Source organism: Liolophura sinensis, chromosome 2 (assembly GCF_032854445.1).
Source record: "Liolophura sinensis isolate JHLJ2023 chromosome 2, CUHK_Ljap_v2, whole genome shotgun sequence".
Lineage (NCBI taxonomy): Eukaryota > Metazoa > Mollusca > Polyplacophora > Chitonida > Chitonidae > Liolophura > Liolophura sinensis.
In genome coordinates, this window is record NC_088296.1 from 2,441,727 (window position 1) to 2,463,751 (window position 22,025).

Below are 22,025 nucleotides of genomic sequence, written 5' to 3' on the forward strand. Positions count from 1 at the left end.
ATATATCAACATACTCCTGTCACTCTATTTTAATAAAACTGTTGCTGCTGTTTGTTGAACTTTAAAAATCGGACTTTTCTTGGTTATTCGAAGTTCAGAGCTAACTAGTGGTTTTCCCAAACATACTACTGAATGACACGGACTGACCGAGCTGACATTCAAAAGAATCCATAGTAGCGAACGTCTCCAGCAGTATACAGATATTGTTCCAGAGTTCGACACTGGGTGATTCACGCTACCAATATTGTGCTTTCCCCTGTAGTAAATGGTGTGATTTGGAACTGGGATATCTGTATCGTTAAGAAGATATATACATAAAAACAAAATCGCTACACCATCCTAGCCAGAACGAGCCATTTTGCGCACAGGGGCGTATGTATCCGTCAGCTGTGGGTATAAACGCTGTACTCGTTTTCATCGTTATGTGCGCCTATCAGTCAGGAGTTTCACAGGGCATTTTAAATACATCAAAATACTTTCATTTCTGATGGTGAACAAGGTTGAGTCGGTGTTTGTCCTTCTTTTCTTCTATGTACTGCTGCGCCTTCAGACCCATGGTTGTATTCGGTGCGGATTATAATCGCGCAATGTCAGTATAGGGAGAGGTGTTTACGCAATTCTGTACAAAACGTCAGCGTACATGTGCCACACAGGAGGAAGCGCTGTCAATGTTTTGTACAGAATACTTTGTGGTTATACAGTGACACTGTGTCATTTATGCGCGCTGATCTATGCTCAACGAACTGCTGGATGACCTACATGTGTGTCTGTATAACGCTCGATATTTCAGACTTACAGAACTGGTAATTTCGGTATTACGCAGATCGCCTCGTACTGTAACGACCCATAGTCCCACAGGAGAAACATTAAGGCGTGTTGTGCCCATAGGAAAGCTGTATTTCATAGAGAACGGAATATACTGGGTACAGCTTTATTCATAATGGTATGTACATGTAGAATTATGTGTTAACGGCTTAGATGTAAGAGGACAGACCCGTAACGTCATCTCTGACAGGTTATTTATTTATTTATTTGATTGGTGTTTACGCCGTCTCAAGAAAACCGGGCTAAGCCTAAAGGAAATACACGACGATCCATAGGTTGCTGGGAGACCTTTTCCACGTACTGCTGGGGACAAAGCCCGCATTGGTGAGAGGCTCCTGGGTCATTACGCTGCACTAGCGCGCTAACCAACTGAGCCACGGAGGCCCCTTTCTCTGGCAGGTTGTACTGAAGCTGTGTGTTAGCTCCACAGTGTGAACAGGCAGGGACTATACACGGACACCCTAACCACTGTGCCGTGTTTTCTACACTTTCGGGTTTTGACTTTGGAGTCAGAGCTCTAACGCAGCCTAGCATTTAGCAACCCTGCAGTCCTGGTTAGCTCAGAAACTTCACACGTTCCATCTAACGAAGGTTTCCAACGGCTGGTGTCCGTTACTGAGTTAAACATTGACATTACTAAATATATTTCCTCTCTTTCAAAATGTTCAAATTATGATGCTATTCAATATTATTTACACAAAATTTAAAACATTTTAAATTTAAAAAATTGAACAGATTTTCAATACTAATCGTGATTTTAATTTATCGAATGTTTGTGTTGTTTTTGTTTCAATATTGAAATACGTTCAATATTTTTCCATCGAAAAGTGAAAAAAATGTGTTTAAAACTAGAGCACATATGCATGTTTAAAACAATATACATACATACATACATGCACATACATACATACATACAAAAATACACACACACGCACGCACGCATGCACGCACACACGTACTCACGCACGCACGCAAACACGCACACACACACACACACAGACAGACAGACATACATACATACATACATACATACATACATACATACATACATACATACATACATACATACATACATACACATGCGATACTATCAACGTGTGGCAAGTGTGTGGAGCCCTGACCTGTGGCAAATGTGGAGATGCACTGACGTGTGGAAAAATTGTGGATAGATTAACGTACGGGAAAATTGTGAAAATGCTGACGTGTGGTATATATCTGGATGCCTTGATGTGTGGAAAATATGCGATGCTACTAGCGTACAGGAAAATTGTGGATGTTTTGACCAGTGACAAATGTGTGGATGTACTGAGGTGTGGCAAATATCTGGATGTGTGGATGTACTAACACCTTTGACAAATGTGTGGGTGTTTTAACGAGTGGCAAGTAGGTGATGCTGCTAACGTGTGGGAAATTGTGGTTGTGATGACGTGTGGAAAGTGTGTGGATGTACTGACGTGTGGCAAATGTGTGGATGTACTGACTTGTGGCAAATCTGTGAATGTCCTAAAGTGTGGCAAATACGTAATGCCACTACCACGGGGAAAGCTGAGAAAGTGTTTACATCTGATAAATGTATGCATGCTCCAGCGTGTGGCAGATATGCAATGTCACTAACGTGTGGGAAATTGTGTGGATGTACTGACATGTGGCGAATATGCGATGTCACTAACGTGTGGGAAAGTGTGGATGTGCTAACGTATCTCAAGAGTGTGGATGTACTGACATGTGGCAAATATGCGATGTCACTAACGTGTGGGAAAGTGTGGATGTGCTAACGTATCTCAAGTGTGTGGATGTACTGACATGTGGCGAATATGCGATGTCACTAACGTGTGGGAAAGTGTGGATGTGCTAACGTATCTCAAGTGTGTGGATGTACTCACATGTGGCGAATATGCGATGTCACTAACGTGTGGGAAAGTGTGGATGTACTAACGTATGGCAAGTGTGTGAATGTATTGACATGTGGCGAATATGCGATGTCACTAACGTGTGGGAAAGTGTGGATGTGCTAACGTATCTCAAGTGTGTGGATGTACTGACATGTGGCGAATATGCGATGTCACTAACGTGTGGGAAAGTGTGGATGTACTAAGGTATGGCAAGTTTGCTGATGACCTGACATGTGGCAAATATGCAATGTCACTAACATGTGGGAAATTGTGGCTGTGCTAACGTATGGCAAGTGTGTGGATGTACTGACGTGTGGCAAATATGCGATGCTACTAACGTGTGGGAAATTGTGGCTGTGCTAACGTATGGCGGGGCCTCCGTGGCTCAGTTGGTTAGCGGGCTAGCGCAGCGTAATGACCCAGGAGTCTCTCACCAATGCGGTCGCTGTGAGGTCAAGTCCAGCTCATGCTGGCTTCCTCTCCGGCCGTATGTGGGAAGGTCTGTCAGCAACCTGCGGATGGTCGTGGGTTTCCTCTAACTAACGTATGGCAAGTTTGCTGATGACCTGACATGTGGCAAATATGCAATGTCACTAACATGTGGGAAATTGTGGCTGTGCTAACGTATGGCAAGTGTGTGGATGTACTGACGTGTGGCAAATATGCGAAGCTACTAACGTGTGAGAAATTGTGGCTGTGCTAACGTATGGCAAGTTTGTTGATGACCTGACATGGGGCAGATATGCGATGCTACTAACGTGTGGGAAATTGTGGCTGTGCTAACGTATGGCAAGTTTGTTGATGACCTGACATGTGGCAAATATGCAATGTCACTAACATGTGGGAAATTGTGGCTGTGCTAACGTATGGCAAGTGTGTGGATGTACTGACGTGTGGCAAATATGCGAAGCTACTAACGTGTGAGAAATTGTGGCTGTGCTAACGTATGGCAAGTTTGTTGATGACCTGACATGGGGCAGATATGCGATGCTACTAACGTGTGGGAAATTGTGGCTGTGCTAACGTATGGCAAGTTTGTTGATGACCTGACATGGGGCAAATATGCGATGCTACTAACGTGTGGGAAATTGTGGCTGTGCTAACGTATGGCAAGTTTGTTGATGACCTGACATGGGGCAGATATGGGATGCTAGTAACGTGTGGGAAATTGTGGCTGTGCTAACGTATGGCAAGTTTGTTGATGACCTGACATGGGGCAGATATGCGATGCTACTAACGTGTGGGAAATTGTGGCTGTGCTAACGTATGGCAAGTTTGTTGATGACCTGACATGGAGCAGATATGCGATGCTACTAACGTGTGGGAAATTGTGGCTGTGCTAACGTATGGCAAGTTTGTTGATGACCTGACATGGGGCAGGTATGTGGATGTACAGGCGTGTGACGAATTTGTGCATGTTCTGACATCTGGTAAATGTGCAGATTTACGCACGTCTGAAAAATATGTGTGGATATCCTGAGGTGCGGCAAATGTTTGGATATCCTGACATGCGGCAAACGTGTGGATGTGCGAACGTGCCACCAATGTGTGGATGTCCTGGGGTGTGCGGAATGTGTGGATGTTCTGACGTGTAGCAAATGTTTGGATTTCCAGGCGTGTGGCAAATATGCGGATGTTCTGACGAACTCACAGATGAATTGATGTACTGACATGCGGCAAATGTGTGGATGTGCGAACGTGCCACCAATGTGTGAATGTCCTGACGTGTACGGAATGTGGGGATGTCCTGACGTGTGGCAAATGTTTGGATTTCCAGGCGTGTGGGAAATGTGTGGATGTTTTGATGTGTGCGGAATGTGTGGATGTTCTGACGTGTAGCAAATGTGTACATACACATGCACAAACCATGGTATTCGCATGATTTGTTCCCGCTGTCGCTTTTGCTAAGGGCCTTGTCGACAAAGCTGTCACACATAGCGTTTGCGAATTTTTTGCAGCACGTTGAAGTCGAGTTGTCACTATGGTCTGCAGGTATGAACGTCACACGTGAGAAAGTTTGTCAGTAACTTGTCAGTAAAGGCTGCTACTTTTCCACCATCACCCAGGTATCCTCCATCCCTGACACTGGCCGCCATTGTGTAGGTGAAATGTTCCTCTGTAGGGCCCTTAACAAGTAAATAATCAAACAATCAATCATTTATAGGCCTATATGTTCCGCTTTCTTGTGTTTCTAGGCGGACACATTTCTTGAGCTCGCCCCCTCGAAGATTCGCTACACACATGACTCAATTTTAAGTACATTCTATAACCCCAACTCATTCCCAATGGGGCTGGACGACAATAACACACGCTCAATTAGAATGACGCTCCAAGATCTTATTTACGGCAAAATTGGGGTAGACGACATTGAACCTATGACTGTGTTTAGGTCTAACGGATATTACTGGAGCGTGAATAATCGTCGTCTGTGGGTGTTTAGGCATTTCGAGCGTCTCGGGGGATGTGCCAAGGTACGCGTTCGACTGATCAGGCGATATAACGGGAAGGTAACAACAAGGACTGGTGGGAAAGAGATCGAGGTGAGGGATGGAGGCGTGAGCGGATTTCCAGTTGATCTGCCAGACAACATTCTACAGTTTGACTCGACGGATGGCTCTGTAACAGACCCTGTCACTCCATTGGAGGCGACATCTGACGGCCGTTCGCGCAGGAAATTGACAGAGAATCAAATAGCATTGCTTAACCAACATTTTCAGTCGAGCAACGAAAAGGCAATGTCACGAATATTTCAGAATATGAAAACAAAGGACAAAAAGAATGAAAGAAAACGTTTTACCGGAAGTGAAGGAAATCATGCTGCTCAAGGGAGTAACCAGAAGATAAATAGGTAATTTGATGATAAAACGGAATCCTTAGGTTTCTAATACAATAATGTACTGCATATGTTCTCTGTCATTTGTGCAGGCACTTTACACGTATTCGTATAAAATCAACAGTACCTCTCGTGTGTGCCGTTAAGTAAATAAACATACTGATAAATAGATAGATAGGCCTTTATAAATAAATAAGTAAAGAGATAGATTGATTTGACAGTGGTTTAATGAGTAAAGTATTGATAATATCAGGTTGACAACTTCAAAACTGTTAGAAATTTAACACTTTACAAAATGTTTTAAAAAACTGCTGTGTAACTTTATGTAAAATTAAAAGAAAGCTAAAATATGAAGTAAGGTTCATCATAAAGAAAACCGAAAGCTATACGTAAAAATACTTTCATTTAATTTGTTCAGTTCCTTTTAAGAGTGTTGAAAGGCATTCAAATATGTGAATACTATGGTGGGCTTTATGAGCTATACTGAAGGTACATATTTAGGAACTCTGACGTCGCATCACCTTTAATTCATGAAGTTCACCAGGGCCCTGTTGTACGAAGCGTCCTACGACATTTTTATCGTACATTTGTCGTACGATATTTGTATCGTACCATTGCCCTGTATACGCAATTATCGTACATGTACGACATCTTTGTAAAACTGGGCGAAGAAGGAAGAAATTTTGAGGAACATTATTTCAGTAATCTTTTACTCGTGGGTAAAAAGAGCTATTCCAACATTCAGTGTCGTGAACACAACCTAAGCACTGATAGTATTCAAAAGTCTGAGAGCCTTTTACAAAAATCTAAAAAGGTAAATGAAAGTTTACTTATGCAAAGTTTTAAGTTGTCTATTTAGTGATACCTACTTTGATTTTTAGAGGTCTTTCCCTTTAATGTCGTTAGATGGCATACAATTTTTATATTATATTCAACACCAAGAACTCATTATCTCGAGTGACGTCCTGATTATTCAAAAGTTGCATGCTTGGCAATGAGAGTGGAGAGTAATTTGTTTTACAATGGCTGCACCAACGAATCGTTAAAACAAACTCCACGCAGCAGAGTAGCCTACACTACTGTCTCTGTGAATACATTACATCACTTTAATTTCCTTACATCCATCTCCAAGTTCATTCTTCCGTGAAATCATATACTACAAGAGAAAAAAGATAATTCATTTATTAAGGTCAGTGTCAGTAACTGGGTTACCAGTTAAGTCGATAGAAGTTTATGGAACTGGTGTCGGCCTCTGTCAGAACAAAATCCAGCATGCCGTTTTAAATAAGTTTGACACCACCCAAGGCAGTGGGTTCTTGCCGTTTAAATCGCGCTTATGGAGTTTAACATTCTGAATTAGTGTTCTAACTTCATTTTCTTTGCAAAGATATGAGCTTCCAACAGATCCACGTGTGGCGCTTCTGTTGTTACGTGTACCTGACTTAAGGCAATATTGATAGCGAGTATGACTGATTTTACAGACAGCTGAATATAGTTGACTCGCTAAAACAAATAGACTATAGTGAATATTTTTTTGATAAATCAAAACCAACGTTAAGAATGCTTGTTTATCTGACAAAGTTTCCAGTTGAATAGGTTTGCTTTTGGAGCTGTTTTGGATTCGCCTAGAACATTTCTTTCGCCTTCTCTGTTTTTTTTTTGCTTTGTTTTTTTTTTAACTGAACACTCTTGTGTAAATCAAAATCAGTTTTGATGATGCGTGTTTATTTATTCTGACAAGTCTTCCTGTTGGATAGGATTGCTTTTGGGGCTGATGGGGATTCCCCGAGAATATTCTCTGCATCTCTGCGTCTTGACTAAAAACCGTTAACTGCTCCTAACTTCCAGTTCTTCTGGGTCGAGTCACACCAAAGACCTTAAAAGAGGAAATTTTAGCTTCCTCCCTTGGCGTTTAGCGTTAAGGGGATAGTGCAACGACTGGTTGATCCGTGTCACCATAATGGTTCTGGCGGCGCGGCTTACTTGCCTTCGGTAAGGTGTCTCATTGAAGCAGCACCAGATGCAAGAGCGGTGGAAAAACTCTACATGCACTAAAAAGATTCCTTCGTTGTCATATGACAGAAAAATTGTCAAGTACGACGTTAAACCCCCAACCACTCACATTTCTTATTTTCCATAGGCTATTCGTTCTTTTGTGCTTTGTGTTAAACATTTTGAAAATTTAGGTTTTGATTATTCATTCGGAACGTCCATGTTTGGTTTACGATTTGTATGGGAGGAAAATGCACGACTGTAAGCTCAAGAATACATTTGTTGATTTAAGGAGTTACGTTATGGTCTAACAAACTATCATGTTGCAGTAAAAGGACATGTTCTGTTATCACTACAGAAGATAAAATATCATGTTGTAGTAACAGAACCTATTCTGTTATCTCACAGAAAATAAAAACCAATTCTGTTATGGCCCACGAAACACAATATCATGTTGCAGTAACAGAAGCTACTCTGTTATCACTCAGAAAACATAATAACATGTTGTAGTGAAAGACCGTATTCTGTTATCACTCAGAAAACATAATAACATGTTGTAGTGAAAGACCGTATTCTGTTATCACTCAGAAAACATAATAACATGTTGTAGTGAAAGACCGTATTCTGTTATCACTCAGAAAACATAATAACATGTTGTAGTGAAAGACCGTATTCTGTTATCACTCAGAAAACATAATAACATGTTGAAGTGAAAGACCGTATTCTGTTTTCACTCAGAAAACATAATAACATGTTGTAGTGAAAGACCGTATTCTGTTATCACTCAGAAAACATAATAACATGTTGTAGTGAAAGACCGTATTCTGTTACCACTCAGAAAACATAATAACATGTTGTAGTGAAAGACCGTATTCTGTTACCACTCCGAAAACATAATAACATGTTGTAGTGAAAGACCGTATTCTGTTATCACTCAGAAAACATAATAACATGTTGTAGTGAAAGACCGTATTCTGTTATCACTCAGAAAACATAATAACATGTTGTAGTGAAAGACCGTATTCTGTTATCACTCAGAAAACATAACATGTTGTAGTGAAAGACCGTATTCTGTTATCACTCAGAAAACATAATAACATGTTGTAGTGAAATAACTTCTTCTGACATTACTGAGAAAACGTAATACCGTGTTACAGTAACAGAAGCAATTCTCTTACAACTCAGGAAACATAATATCATGTTGCAGTGGAGGAACCTATTCTGTTATCACTCAGAAGGTATAGTATTATGTCACAGTGAAAGAACCTCTTCCCTCATCACTCAAAAAACATAAAAATTTCCAGTGTAAGAACCTAGTCTATCATCACTCATTACAAATTCTGATATATCGCGGTTATAGTTTCATTGATTATTGCCTATACGGTGCATTGGTAAAACTGCTCATATACATTCTCAGTAGAGTCTTACTTACAGACAATTATCTTATTTGAGGTCTATGCCACTCTCCCAAATAGTACTATGGAGAAAACTATGAACAGTCTGAATGATAAGAGTATTTTGTTTTTTTCTTTTAAGGACGCTCTCACAGGATAAGAAAAAGAAGGCCGAGAAGGATGGAAGAAAACATCCTACCGGAAGTGAAGAAAATCATACTGATCAGGACAGCAGCCAGACTAAGTATTTTGACAATAAAGTAGGGGCCTAGATGTTTAATATAATTTGTATAGTCCACTTCAGTCTGTAAAATCTGTCATACTCGCTACCAAGATTGCTTTTAGTCAGGGACAAGCTGTACACAATTATACCTGGAATGTCAGTATTATAACAAAGAAAATGCGGTTACAATACGTTTTCTAATTCATAATGATAAACTCCTTCAGCTCAAATTTGACACCAAGAACTCAATGCCTCGAGTGACGTCATATTTAAGCAAGTTGCATGCTTGGCAATTGGCGTGGAGAGTAATTTGTTTTACAATGGCTGCACAAAGGAGAAGTTGCAACAACATACACTCAGTCATAAAGTCTACACCACTGTCACTTCGAATACTTTACATCACTTTACTTTCCTTACATCTCAAATATGACAGTCAGTAACGGGGTTTACGGTAAAATCGATGGCAGTTCAGGGAACTGGTGTCGCCCTTCGTCAAAACATCTTCTACTCCGCCCAAAACCCAGCATGCATTAAATAATTATGACATCACCCAAGGCAGTGGGTTCTTGACGTTTAGACCGCGCTTATGGACTTCAACATTATGAATTACAAAAAGTGTTCTAACTTCATTTTCCTTGTAAGAATATGAACTTCCAACATATCTATATGAAGATTTTGTGTTGTTACGTGTCACTGACTACAGGCAATATTGATAGCGAGCATGACTGATTTTACAGACAACCCAATACAGTTGACTCGCTAAAAGAAGTAGACTATAGTGAATATATTTGATAAAACAAAACCAACGTTCATAATGCTTGTTTATCTGACAAAGCTTCCTGTTGGATAGGTTTGAATTTGGGGCTGTTATGTATTCGCCTAGGACATTTCTTGCGCGTTCTCTTTTTTACTGAACACTCTTGTCTAAAACAAATCAGCTTTGATGATGCGTGTTTATTTCCTCTGACAAAGCTTTGTGTTGGATAGGTTTGTTTTCGGGGCTGTCATGGATTCGCCTAGAACATTTCTTGCTCGTTCTCTTTTTTTCTCTTTTTTCTGAACACTCTTGTCTAAAACAAACCAGCTTTGATGATACGTGTTTATTTCTTCTGACACAGTTTCCTATTGGATAGGTTTGCCCTTTGAGCTGTTGGGGATTCGCCGAGATAAATTCTCTGCATCTTCCCGTTTTCACCGAAAATCTCTGACTGCTCCTAACTTCTAATTTCTTATTTTATATAACTTCTTCGTTCTGTGTTGCTTTGTGTTAAACATTTTGAAAATTTGTCTTTGGAATATTGACTCGGAACATCCTTTTTAGGTTTACGGTTTGTATGGAAGGATTCTGTGTGGAATGCCGAATGTGGTAATATTATTGTGGGTGGAAGAATCGGGGAAAATGTGCGACTGTAAGCACAGGAATACATTTGTTGATTCGAAGAGTTACGTTACGGTCTAAAACGTGATCAGGTAGCGGTAAAGTCATTACTCAGAGAACATAATGCCATGTTCCATTCAGAGAAGCTATTCTGTTATCACGCAGAAAACATAATATCATGCTGCAGTAACAGAACCAATTCTGTTATCACCCACGAAACACAATATCCTGTTGCAGTAGCAAAACCTGTTCTGTTATCATACAGAAAACATGATATCATGTTGTACTGAAATAACCTATTCAGCGATTACACAGAAAACGTAATATGTTGTAGTAAAAGTACCTATTCTGTTATCACTCTGAAAACATAATATCATGTTGTAGTAAGGGTAGTTTTTCTGTTATCGCGCAGAAAACATGATATCACGTTACAGTGAAAGAACCTATTCCCTCATCACTCAGAAAACAAAACATCATTTTCCAGTGTAAAAACCTAGTCTATCATCACTCATTACAAATTCTGATATATGGCGGCTATAGCTTTATTGATTATTGCCCATACGGTGCTTTGGTAAAACTGCTCATATACATTCTCAGTAGAGTCTTACTTACAGACAGTTATCTTATTTGAGGTCTATGCCACTCTCCGGAATGGTACTATGGAGAAAACTATGAACAGTCTGAATGATAAGAGTATTTTGTTTTTTTCTTTTAAGGACGCTCTCACAGAGAGAGAAAAGGAAGGCCAAAAAGAATAAAAGACATCCGACCGGAAGTGAAGGAATTCATACTGATCAGGACAGCAGCCAGACTAAGTATTTTGACGATAAAATGGGGACCTAGATGTTTAATAAAATTTGTATAGTCTTCTTCAGTCGGTCAAACTAGTCATACTCGCTACCAAAATTGCCTTTAGCCAGGGACACGTAAACAAGAGAAGCTGTACACATTTATAAGTTGAACGTCCATATTATATTGATAAAAATACAGTTACAATACGTTTTCTAATTCATAATGTTAAACTCCATTAACTCAGATTCGACACCAAGAACTCAATGCCTCGACATCATATTTATTCAAAAGCAAGTTGTATTCTGGGCTACAGGAGTGGAGAGTAATTTGTTTTAAAATGGCTGCACCAATGAGTGGCTGGAACAAAATACAAGCAGTGACGTAGCCTACAATACTGTCTGTGCCAATACATAGCATCACTTAATTTCCTTACATCCATCTCTAAATCTATTCTTCCGTGAAATCATATATTACAAGAGATAAAATAAAATCATTTACTAAGATTATATTCTACTAAAACGTATAAACAATATCAAATATGACAGTGTTAGTAACGGGGTTTACAGTTAAGTCGATAGCAGTTCAGAGCAACATAATGAACTCGGCCCAAAATTCAGCATGCCGCTTTTAAATAAGTTTGACATCACTCAAGGCAGTGGGTTCTTGCCATTTAGATCGTGCTGATGGACTTTAGCATTATGAATTAGGAAAAGTGTTCCAAGAGTTTGTGTTGTTACGTGTAAATGACTAAAAGCAATGTTGGTTGCGAACAAGAGGGATTTTACAGAGAGCTGAATAGAGTCGACTCGCTAATAAAAGTGAATAATTTTAATCAAACAAAGGCAACATTCAGGATGGTTGTTTATCTGACAAAGCTTCCTGATGGACAGGTTTGCTTTCGGGGCTGTTATGGATTTGGCTAAAACATTTCTTGCGTGTTCTCTTTTTTTTTTTTTTACTGAACAATCTTGTCTAAAACAAAATCAGCTTTGATGACGCGTGTTTATTTCCTCTGACAAAGCTTTGTGTTGGATAGGTTTGCTTTTGGGGCTGTTATGGATCCACCTATAACATTTCTTGCGCGTGCTCTATTTTAGTGAACACTATTGTCTAAAACAAATCAAGCTTTGATGATGCGTGTTTATTTCTTCTGCCATAGTTTTTTCCTGGATAGGTTTCCCTTTGGGTTGTTGGGGTTTCGCCGAGAATTATTCTCTGCTTTATTATAAACCGCTGACTGCTCCTATCTTGTAATTGCTAAATGTGGTAATATTATTGTAAGCACAGGGATATATTTGTTGATTTGAAGAGTAAAGTTATTTTGTTATCATTCAGAAAACGTAACATTTTGCCGTAAAACAACCTATTCTATAATCACTCAGAATCACAATATGTTGCCGTAACAGAACCTTTTCTATTATCACACAGAAAACATAATATCATGTTGCAGTGAAAGAACCTATTCCGTTATTACTCAGAAAACATAATACCATGTTCCGATGAAAGAACCTAACCTGTTATAACTTAGAATACATATCATGTTGCAGTGGAAGAACCTATTCTGTTACCACTCAGAAAACATAATATCATGTTGCAGTGTAAGAACCTATTCTGTCATCACTCATTACAAATTCTGATATATCGCGGTTATAGCTTTATCCATTATTGCCTACACGTTGCTTTGGTAAATCTGCTCATGTAAATAATCAGTATAGTCTTACGTATAGGCAATTATCTTATTTGAGGTGTATGCCACTCTGATGAATACTACTGTGGATAAAACCATGAACAATCTGAATGATTTTCTTATTTCTTTTAAGGGCGCTCTCACAGAAAGAGAAAAGAAAGGCGAAGAAGAATAAAAGAAGACATCCGACCGGAAGTGAAGGAAATAAAACTGATCAGGACAGAAGCCAGAATAGGTATTTTGACAAAACATAGTGACCTAGATGTTTAATACAATGTGTATAGTCTATTTCAATCTGTAAAACCTGTCATACTCGCTACCAAAATTGCCTTTAAACATCAGACGCTGTACCCATTTATATGTGGTACTTCCATATTATAACAAAGAAAATGCAGTTAGAATACGTTTTCAAATTCCTAAATTTCCCCCAATATCAAGCATGCCGCTTTTAGATAATTTTTACCTCACCCGAGCCATTCGGTTCTTGCCGTTTAGATGGTGCTTATGGACTTTACCATTACGAGTTATGAAGTGTTCTAACTTCATTGTCCTTGTAAGAATATGAACTTCCAACATGTGTAGATTTTGTGTTGTTACGTGTCCCTAACAACAGAAAGTCAATATTGGTATAGGTTAGCTGAAAGGAGTCGACTCGATAAAAAGAAATAGACTATAGTGAATATCTTTGATAAAACAAGACCAACGTCCAGGTAATAATAATGTGGGTGGAAGAATCGAGCAAAATGCACGACTGTCAGGAAAACATTTGAGTTACGATAAGGTCTGAAAAAAATGATCATGTTGCTGTGAAAAAGCAGAATTTAGTTTGTCACTCAGGAAACAAAACACAATGTTGCAGTAACAGAACCTAAAAACACACAGAAAACGTAATATATTGTTCTAAAAGGATCCATTCTGTTATCACTAAGAAAACATTAAATGTTGCAGTGAAAGTACCTATTCTGTACCTATCCTGTACCTATCCTGTACCTATCCTGTACCTATCCTGTACCTATCCTGTACCTAGCCTGTACCTATCCTGTACCTATCCTGTACCTATCCTGTACCAATTTTGTCATCTCTCAGAAAACAAAAGAATGCAGTAACAGAACCTATTCTGTTAGCACACAGAAAACATAATATTATGTTCCACTAACAGAACCTAATAATATCATGTTGCAGTGACAGAACCTATTCTGTTATTAGAAAAAGTGAACTGTTGCAGTAAAAGAGCTTATTCTTTGATCACTCAGAAACATAACATGTTCCAGTAACAGAACCTATTCTGTTATCACTTAGAAATCATAACCTCATTTCTGTTGGCACTGCTGAATGCAAACCAGCACGAGGTGCTACACGTCTTCCTGTAGGCACTGTTGAATGCAAACCAGCACAAGGTGCTATACGTCACAATGTAGGCACTGCTAAATGCAAACCAGCACGAAGTGTTATACGTCTTTCTGTAGGCACTGCTGAATGCAAACCAGCACGAAGTGCTACACCTCTTCCTGTAGGCACTGTTGAATGCAAACCAGCACGAGGTGCTATACGTCATAATGTAGGCACTGCTAAATGCAAACCAGCACGAGGTGTTATACGTCTTTCTGTAGGCACTGCTGAATGCAAGCCGGCACGAGGTACTACACGTCTTCCTGCAGGCACTGCTGAATGCAAACCAGCAAGAGGTGCGACAAGTCTTCTTATAGGAACTGCTGAATGCAAACCAGCAAGAGGTGCTATAGGTCTTCCTGTTGGTTCTGCTGAATGCAAACCAGCACTAGGTCCTATACGTCTTCCTGCAGGCACTGCTGAATGCTAATCAGCACTAGGTGCTATACGCCTTCGTGCAGGCACTGCTGAATGTAAACCAGCACTAGGTGCTATACGTCTTCCTGTAGGCACTGCTGAATGCTAACCAGCACTAGGTGCTATACGTCTTCCTGCAGGCACTGCTGAATGCAAACCAGCACGAGGTGCTATACGTCTTCCAGTAGGCACTGCTGAATGCAAACCAGCACGTGGTGCTATACGTCTTCCTGTTGGTTCTGCTAAATGCTAACCAGCACGAGGTGGTATATGTCTTCCTGTGGGTTCTACTGAATGCAAACCAGCACGAGGTGCTATACGTCTTCCTGTAGACACTGCTGAATGGAAACCAGCACGAAGTGCTATACGTCTTCCTGTGGGTTCTACTGAATGCAAACCAGCACGAGGTGTTATACGTCTTCCTGTAGACACTGCTGAATGGAAACCAGCACTAGGTGCTATACGTCTTCCTGTAGGCACTGCTGAATGCAAACCAGCACGAGGTGCTATACGTCTTCCTGTAGGCACTGCTTTAATGCTAACCAGCAGTAGGTGCTGTACGTCTTCCTGTAGTCACTGCTGAATGCAAACCAGCACTAGTCCTATACGTCTTCAAGTAGGCACTGCTGAATGCAAACCAGCACGAAGTGCTGTACGTCTTCCTGTAGGCACTGCTGAATGCTAACCAGCACGAGGTGCTATACGTCTTCCTGTAGGCACTGCTGAATGCAAACCAGCATTAGGTGCTATACGTCTTCCTGTAGGCACTGCTGATTTCAAAGCAGCTCGGGGGGCTATACGTCTTCCTGTAGGCACTGCTGAATGCAAACCAGCATCAGGTGCTATACGTCTTCCTGTAGGCACTGCTGAATGCAAACCAGCACGAAGTGCTACACGTCTTCCAGTAGGCACTGCTGAATACAAGCCAGCACTAGGTGCTACACGTCTTCCTGTAGGCACTGTTGAATGCAAACCAGCACAAGGGTGCTATACGTCACAATGTAGGCACTGCTAAATGCAAACCAGCACGAAGTGTTATACGTCTTTCTGTAGGCACTGCTGAATGCAAACCAGCACGAGGTGCTACACGTCTTCCTGTAGGCACTGTTGAATGCAAACCAGCACGAGGTGCTATACGTCATAATGTAGGCACTGCTAAATGCAAACCAGCACGAGGTGTTATACGTCTTTCTGTAGGCACTGCTGAATGCAAGCCGGCACGAGGTACTACACGTCTTCCTGCAGGCACTGCTGAATGCAAACCAGCAAGAGGTGCGACAAGTCTTCTTATAGGAACTGCTGAATGCAAACCAGCAAGAGGTGCTATAGGTCTTCCTGTTGGTTCTGCTGAATGCAAACCAAGCACTAGGTCCTATACGTCTTCCTGCAGGCACTGCTGAATGCTAATCAGCACTAGGTGCTATACGTCTTCGTGCAGGCACTGCTGAATGTAAACCAGCACTAGGTGCTATACGTCTTCCTGTAGGCACTGCTGAATGCTAACCAGCACTAGGTGCTATACGTCTTCCTGCAGGCACTGCTGAATGCAAACCAGCACGAGGTGCTATACGTCTTCCAGTAGGCACTGCTGAATGCAAACCAGCACGTGGTGCTATACGTCTTCCTGTTGGTTCTGCTAAATGCTAACCAGCACGAGGTGGTATATGTCTTCCTGTGGGTTCTACTGAATGCAAACCAGCACGAGGTGCTATACGTCTTCCTGTAGACACTGCTGAATGGAAACCAGCACGAAGTGCTATACGTCTTCCTGTGGGTTCTACTGAATGCAAACCAGCACGAGGTGTTATACGTCTTCCTGTAGACACTGCTGAATGGAAACCAGCACAAGGTGCTATACGTCTTCCTGTAGGCACTGCTGAATGCAAACCAGCACGAGGTGCTATACGTCTTCCTGTAGGCACTGCTGATTTCAAAGCAGCTCGAGGGCCCATACGTCTTCCTGTAGGCACTGCTTAATGCTAACCAGCAGTAGGTGCTGTACGTCTTCCTGTAGTCACTGCTGAATGCAAACCAGCACTAGTCCTATACGTCTTCAAGTAGGCACTGCTGAATGCAAACCAGCACGAAGTGCTGTACGTCTTCCTGTAGGCACTGCTGAATGCTAACCAGCACGAGGTGCTATACGTCTTCCTGTAGGCACTGCTGAATGCAAACCAGCATTAGGTGCTATACGTCTTCCTGTAGGCACTGCTGATTTCAAAGCAGCTCGGGAGCTATACGTCTTCCTGTAGGCACTGCTGAATGCAAACCAGCATTAGGTGCTATACGTCCTCCTGTAGGCACTGCTGAATGCAAACCAGCACGAAGTGCTACACGTCTTCCAGTAGGCACTGCTGAATACAAGCCAGCACTAGGTGCTACACGTCTTCCTGTAGGCACTGCTGAATGCTAACCAGCACTAGGTGCTATACGTCTTTCTGTAGGCTCTGCTGAATGCAAACAAGCACGAGGTGCTATACGTCTTCCTGTAGGTACTGCTGAATGCAAACCAGCATTAGGTGCTATACGTCTTCCTGTAGGCACTGCTGAATGCAAACCAGCACGAAGTGCTACACGTCTTCCAGTAGGCACTGCTGAATGCAAACCAGCACTAGGTGCTACACGTCTTCCTGTAGGCACTGCTGAATGCTAACCAGCACTAGGTGCTATACGTCTTTCTGTAGGCTCTGCTGAATGCAAACAAGCACGAGGTGCTATACGTCTCCCTGTAGGCACTGCTGATTTTAAAGCAGCTCGAGGGGCTATACGTCTTCCTGTAGGCACTGCTGAATGCTAGCCAACACTATGTGTTATACGTCCTCCTGTAGGCACTGCTGAATGCTAACCAGCACGAGGTGCTATACGTCTTCCTGTTGGTTCTGCTAAATGCAAACCAGCACGAAGTGCTATACGTCTTCCTGTAGACACTGCTGAATGGAAACCAGCACTAGGTGCTATACGTCTTCCTGTAAGCACTGCTGAATGCAAACCAGCACGAGGTGCTATAAGTCTTCCTGTAGGCACTGCTAATTTCAAAGCAGCTCGAGGGGCTATACGTCTTCCTGTAGGCACTGCTGAATGCTAACCAGCACGAGGTGCTGTACGTTTTCCTGTAGTCACTGCTGAATGCAAACCAGCACTAGTGCTATACGTCTTCCTGTAGGCACTGCTGAATGCAAACCAGCACGAAGTGCTATACGTCTTTCTGTAAGCACTGCTGAATGCTAACCAGCACGAGGTGCTATACGTCTTCCTGTAATCACTGCTGAATGCAAACCAGCATTAGGTGCTATAGGTCTTCCAGTAGGCACTGCTGATTTCAAAGCAGCTCGGGGGGGCTATACGTCTTCCTGTAGGCACTGCTGAATGCAAACCAGCACGAGGTGCTATACGTCTTCCTGTAGGCACTGCTGAATGCTAACCAGCACTAGGTGCTATACGTCTTCCTGTAGGCACTGCTGAATGCTAACCAGCACGAGGTGCTATACGTCTTCCTGTAGGCACTGCTGAATGCTAACCAGCACTAGGTGCTATACGTCTTCCTGTAGGCACTGCTGAATGCAAACCAGCACGAGGTGCTATACGTCTTCCTGTAGGCACTACTGAATGCAAACCAGCACGAGGTGCTATATGTCTTTCTGTAGGCTCTGCTAAATGCAAACGAGCACGAGGTGCTATACGTCTTCCTGTAGGCACTGCTGATTTCAAAGCAGCTCGAGAGGCTATACGTCTTCTTGTAGGCACTGCTGAATGCTAATCAACACTATGTGCTATACGTCCTCCTGTAGGCACTGCTGAATGCTAACCAGCACTAGGTGCTATACGTCTTCCTGTAGGCACTGCTGAATGCTAACCAGCACTAGGTGCTATACGTCTTCCTGTAGGCACTGCTGAATGCAAACCATCACGAGGTGCTATACGTGTTTCTGTAGGCTCTGCTGAATGCAAAACAACACTAGGTGCTATACGTCTTCCTGTAGGCACTGCTGAATGCAAACCAGCACTAAGTGGATTATAACCCACTGCCTTAATTGTCAAAGTCATTTCCGTCTGCAGCGAAACCTGGCCAATAAGGTAATTTACTTAGTAAATTCGTCCAGAAACATTTATGCAATATTATAAAAAAAGCACTCATAGAGAAGAATTGTCGAGTATGGTGCTGAAAACAAACAAATTTGTATTTGGTACGTTTATCTCTAAAATATGACATACGGCTTCGTGTACAATTGAGCTGAATAAGATGTTTTTCGAACTCTTCATCTAAATGTTCACAAGTACAGTGGAGCACATTAACAAACCCTCTACCGCCAGGCTTGAGTAGGGTTAAAGGTGGAGAAAACATACCAATTACATAACCGTAAGATGAAAGAGTACGAAAAGATGTAAATGTGGTTTTACTTTAAAGAGGAAATGAGATTAGAAAAAAGTTTGTGTGGTGGGTATTTGCGACCACTTCTTTATTGCTTTTGGTGATGATCTTATAAATGAGGATGTAACACAAATTTGCTTTAGAATTTGGTCTTTAGCTTATAAATGGGTTGAATCGTACTAATATTTTTAATATATTCATAAATATTATCATAATTTTGCTCACATGTGGGTGTTTGGGTATAAACAACAAATTTACATTTGTATAAATTTGTTAGATATGCATCACATTCTTGTTTGGAACATTATTATGCAAAGATGATACATTGAGCGAGCTGGTCCCAAATAACAAATACAAAAACAATTTCAAAACCATTTTTTCCTGGGACAAAGAAGTAACTGAAGACCATGTTTGCAAATAAGTTTTCAGGCTTTTATGTGATTTTTACCTCATTTTTGTGGGGGGGGGGGTCTCCCTGAAATAAATTGAAATGCAATCATGTTAATTGCAATTTATTAGACGTCTCTAGTTTAGAATTACCCATGACGTCCAGTCATCATATTAAATGAATGGGTCTTCAGCCGCCTAAGTTTGGTTGTGGGTTTCCCCAGGCTGTGCCCAGTTTCCCCTTACCAGTTGGCTAACTGCCGTCGTGTAAGTGAAATATTCTTGAGTACGGCGTAAAAACCAAAATCCAAAAAATCTAAATATTGAAAGAAGGATAAAAGGAGAGAAATGATAACGCCCGCCAAGAGATATCAAAATGTAAATCAATGTAAATGTCTGAAAACAATTTTTTTAGAGGCAATAGTGTGAATGAATAAATGACAATCTGTTTTTCGTTCCTTTTGTTTAGAAATCTTGAAGGCAAACTAACAGATTGCCACATTGCTCTAGATGTACTTGATGGTGACAATATGCTGGATGGTGACAATCTGCTGGATGGAAACAATGTGCTGGATTATCACGATGTGCTAGATAGTGAAAATATGCTATCTTACGACAATGTGCTAGAGGACAATGACAATGTGTTGGATGGTGACGATGTGCTAGACAATGACTACGTGCTGGATGAGGACAATGTCTTAGATAATGACGATATGCTACAAAATGATGATATGCTAGATGATGACAATGTGCTAGATGGTGACAATGTGCTGGATAGTGACGATGTGCTGGATAATGAAGATGTGCTAAATAGTGGCAATGTGCTGGATGATGACAATGTTCTGGATGGTGACATCATGCTGGATTATGATGTGCTGGATTATGACGACGTGCTGGGCGGTGAAGATGGACTGGATTATTACGGTCTGCTGGATTATGACAATGTGCTAGATGATGGTGTGCTAGATGGTGACGATGTGCTGGATGACCTCTGGTAATAAGACACAATTTAGTGATATTTTATTGTAACTGTTAAATACGATGTTTAAGATCTAAAAATCATCAACATTTCCTCTACATAGTTACACAATATTCAGAATGCTAGAAAGTCACTAACAATTCCAACACATGGTTAATGCAATAAATTCAAAGGCCTCCGATCCAAAATACCGATTTCTGGTTTATTCGTTATTCTTAGACGGTAAAAAGTCCTTTTATTAGTTTGAAAGTCATGTATCCCATGATGACCCCTTGAGCACGTTACGCGTTGTAAGCAAGTCTTCAGCGTCAGCTCCGTGATGGGCTCGGTTGTCGTCACGTGACGTTGATCGACTACAGTAATCATCACGTTGCCAGGCGTTGTCAGGGAGATAACTGCCGTTGTTTTCCGATTTCATTTTTGATTGCCTGCCTTGTTTAGGGCTAGCGACAATCTTTAGTGAGGGGTAAACTGACTTGCCAGAAATTGACATAGAGTAAGGTGAAGTGTCGTACTGATGCTCAAGGCCAGGGTCAAGGCCAGGGTCAAGGCTGGGGATGCCAGTAACCGCCAGGATTCCGCCGAATTTTGACAGCTATACCGCCATTTTTCGTCGTGAATTTTTCTCTGTTGACTTTCTCTATGCTGACAATCTTGACTGGTACTGTGATGCACCCATCCAGACGTTCAAATTCCTTGAACACCCACAGACGTCGATTATCAGCGCTCCAGTAATTCCCGTAGCTCTGGAAGACTTTTATAACAGGGATATCCTTCATCACACAAATGATCCAGAGTATGTCCAATCAACTCCCCTTCATATTCGTCTCGCCGTTCAAACTCGTTTTTGACTGAACTTTGTGTGTACCGGATGACAGAATGGGGCCAAATCCGCCCAACCTCCTCTCATTGTCTCTGAAAGTAATAAAAAAAAAACAGCATATCAAATAGCTGGTATTTCATTTTACTATCATCAGATTTTGGCTTCATTTAGTTATTGCCATTTTCACAAAAACCTAAAACCCTAGTAAGCTTTTTTAACACAGCTAACTTTTGATTAAATTGTCTCTCTTAGGCATAACTGAGATTTGGTAGCAATGCTACCAAAGAGCTCACCTGTAGCAAGGCTACCAAAGAGCTCACCTGTGAGAGACTCACAGATGCCGAATTTCAGCTTAACACACAAAGGACCGAATTCGTGAGTTTGTTAATTTACGGCAATTAATATGTACACAGGCCATCAGTGATGAAACACTCTCCGTGTGCTAATGTGCTTTATATGGGTGTAAAACTTTACGCCATTAACTGCAGTACTTTTTGACACACCACCTCTAACATTTTTTTAACGTTGGTGTTAATACACAGTGCGCTAAGTCGGGAGAGGATTCCCCGTGGACGGGGGTACTGAACACGCCCGTGAAGCGCAGTTACCCAGGTACAGTTCAGGCTGGCTTCCTCTCCGACTTTA

The 22,025-nt window shown here is 41.4% G+C and overlaps 1 protein-coding gene across 1 annotated transcript; it reads left to right on the plus strand.

The window, feature by feature from the left end:
• The first annotated feature begins 582 nt into the window (after nucleotides 1–582).
• On the plus strand, nucleotides 583–21,367 carry LOC135462689 (homeobox-like protein HDP1). The gene is made up of 6 exons (XM_064739912.1): nucleotides 583–943; nucleotides 4,913–5,565; nucleotides 9,079–9,180; nucleotides 11,254–11,352; nucleotides 13,150–13,251; nucleotides 20,048–21,367. The coding sequence occupies exons 1-6, from the start codon at nucleotides 941–943 to the stop codon at nucleotides 20,574–20,576; spliced, it is 1,488 nt and encodes a 495-aa protein (XP_064595982.1). The 5' UTR covers nucleotides 583–940; the 3' UTR covers nucleotides 20,577–21,367.
• The last annotated feature ends 658 nt before the right edge of the window (nucleotides 21,368–22,025 follow it).

Coding starts and splice junctions, on each gene's coding strand:
- LOC135462689 (XM_064739912.1), top strand. Junction 5,566..9,078: donor AGTAACCAGAAGATAAATAG/GTAATTTGATGA, acceptor TTTTCTTTTAAG/GACGCTCTCACAGGATAAGA. Junction 9,181..11,253: donor CAGGACAGCAGCCAGACTAA/GTATTTTGACAA, acceptor TTTTCTTTTAAG/GACGCTCTCACAGAGAGAGA.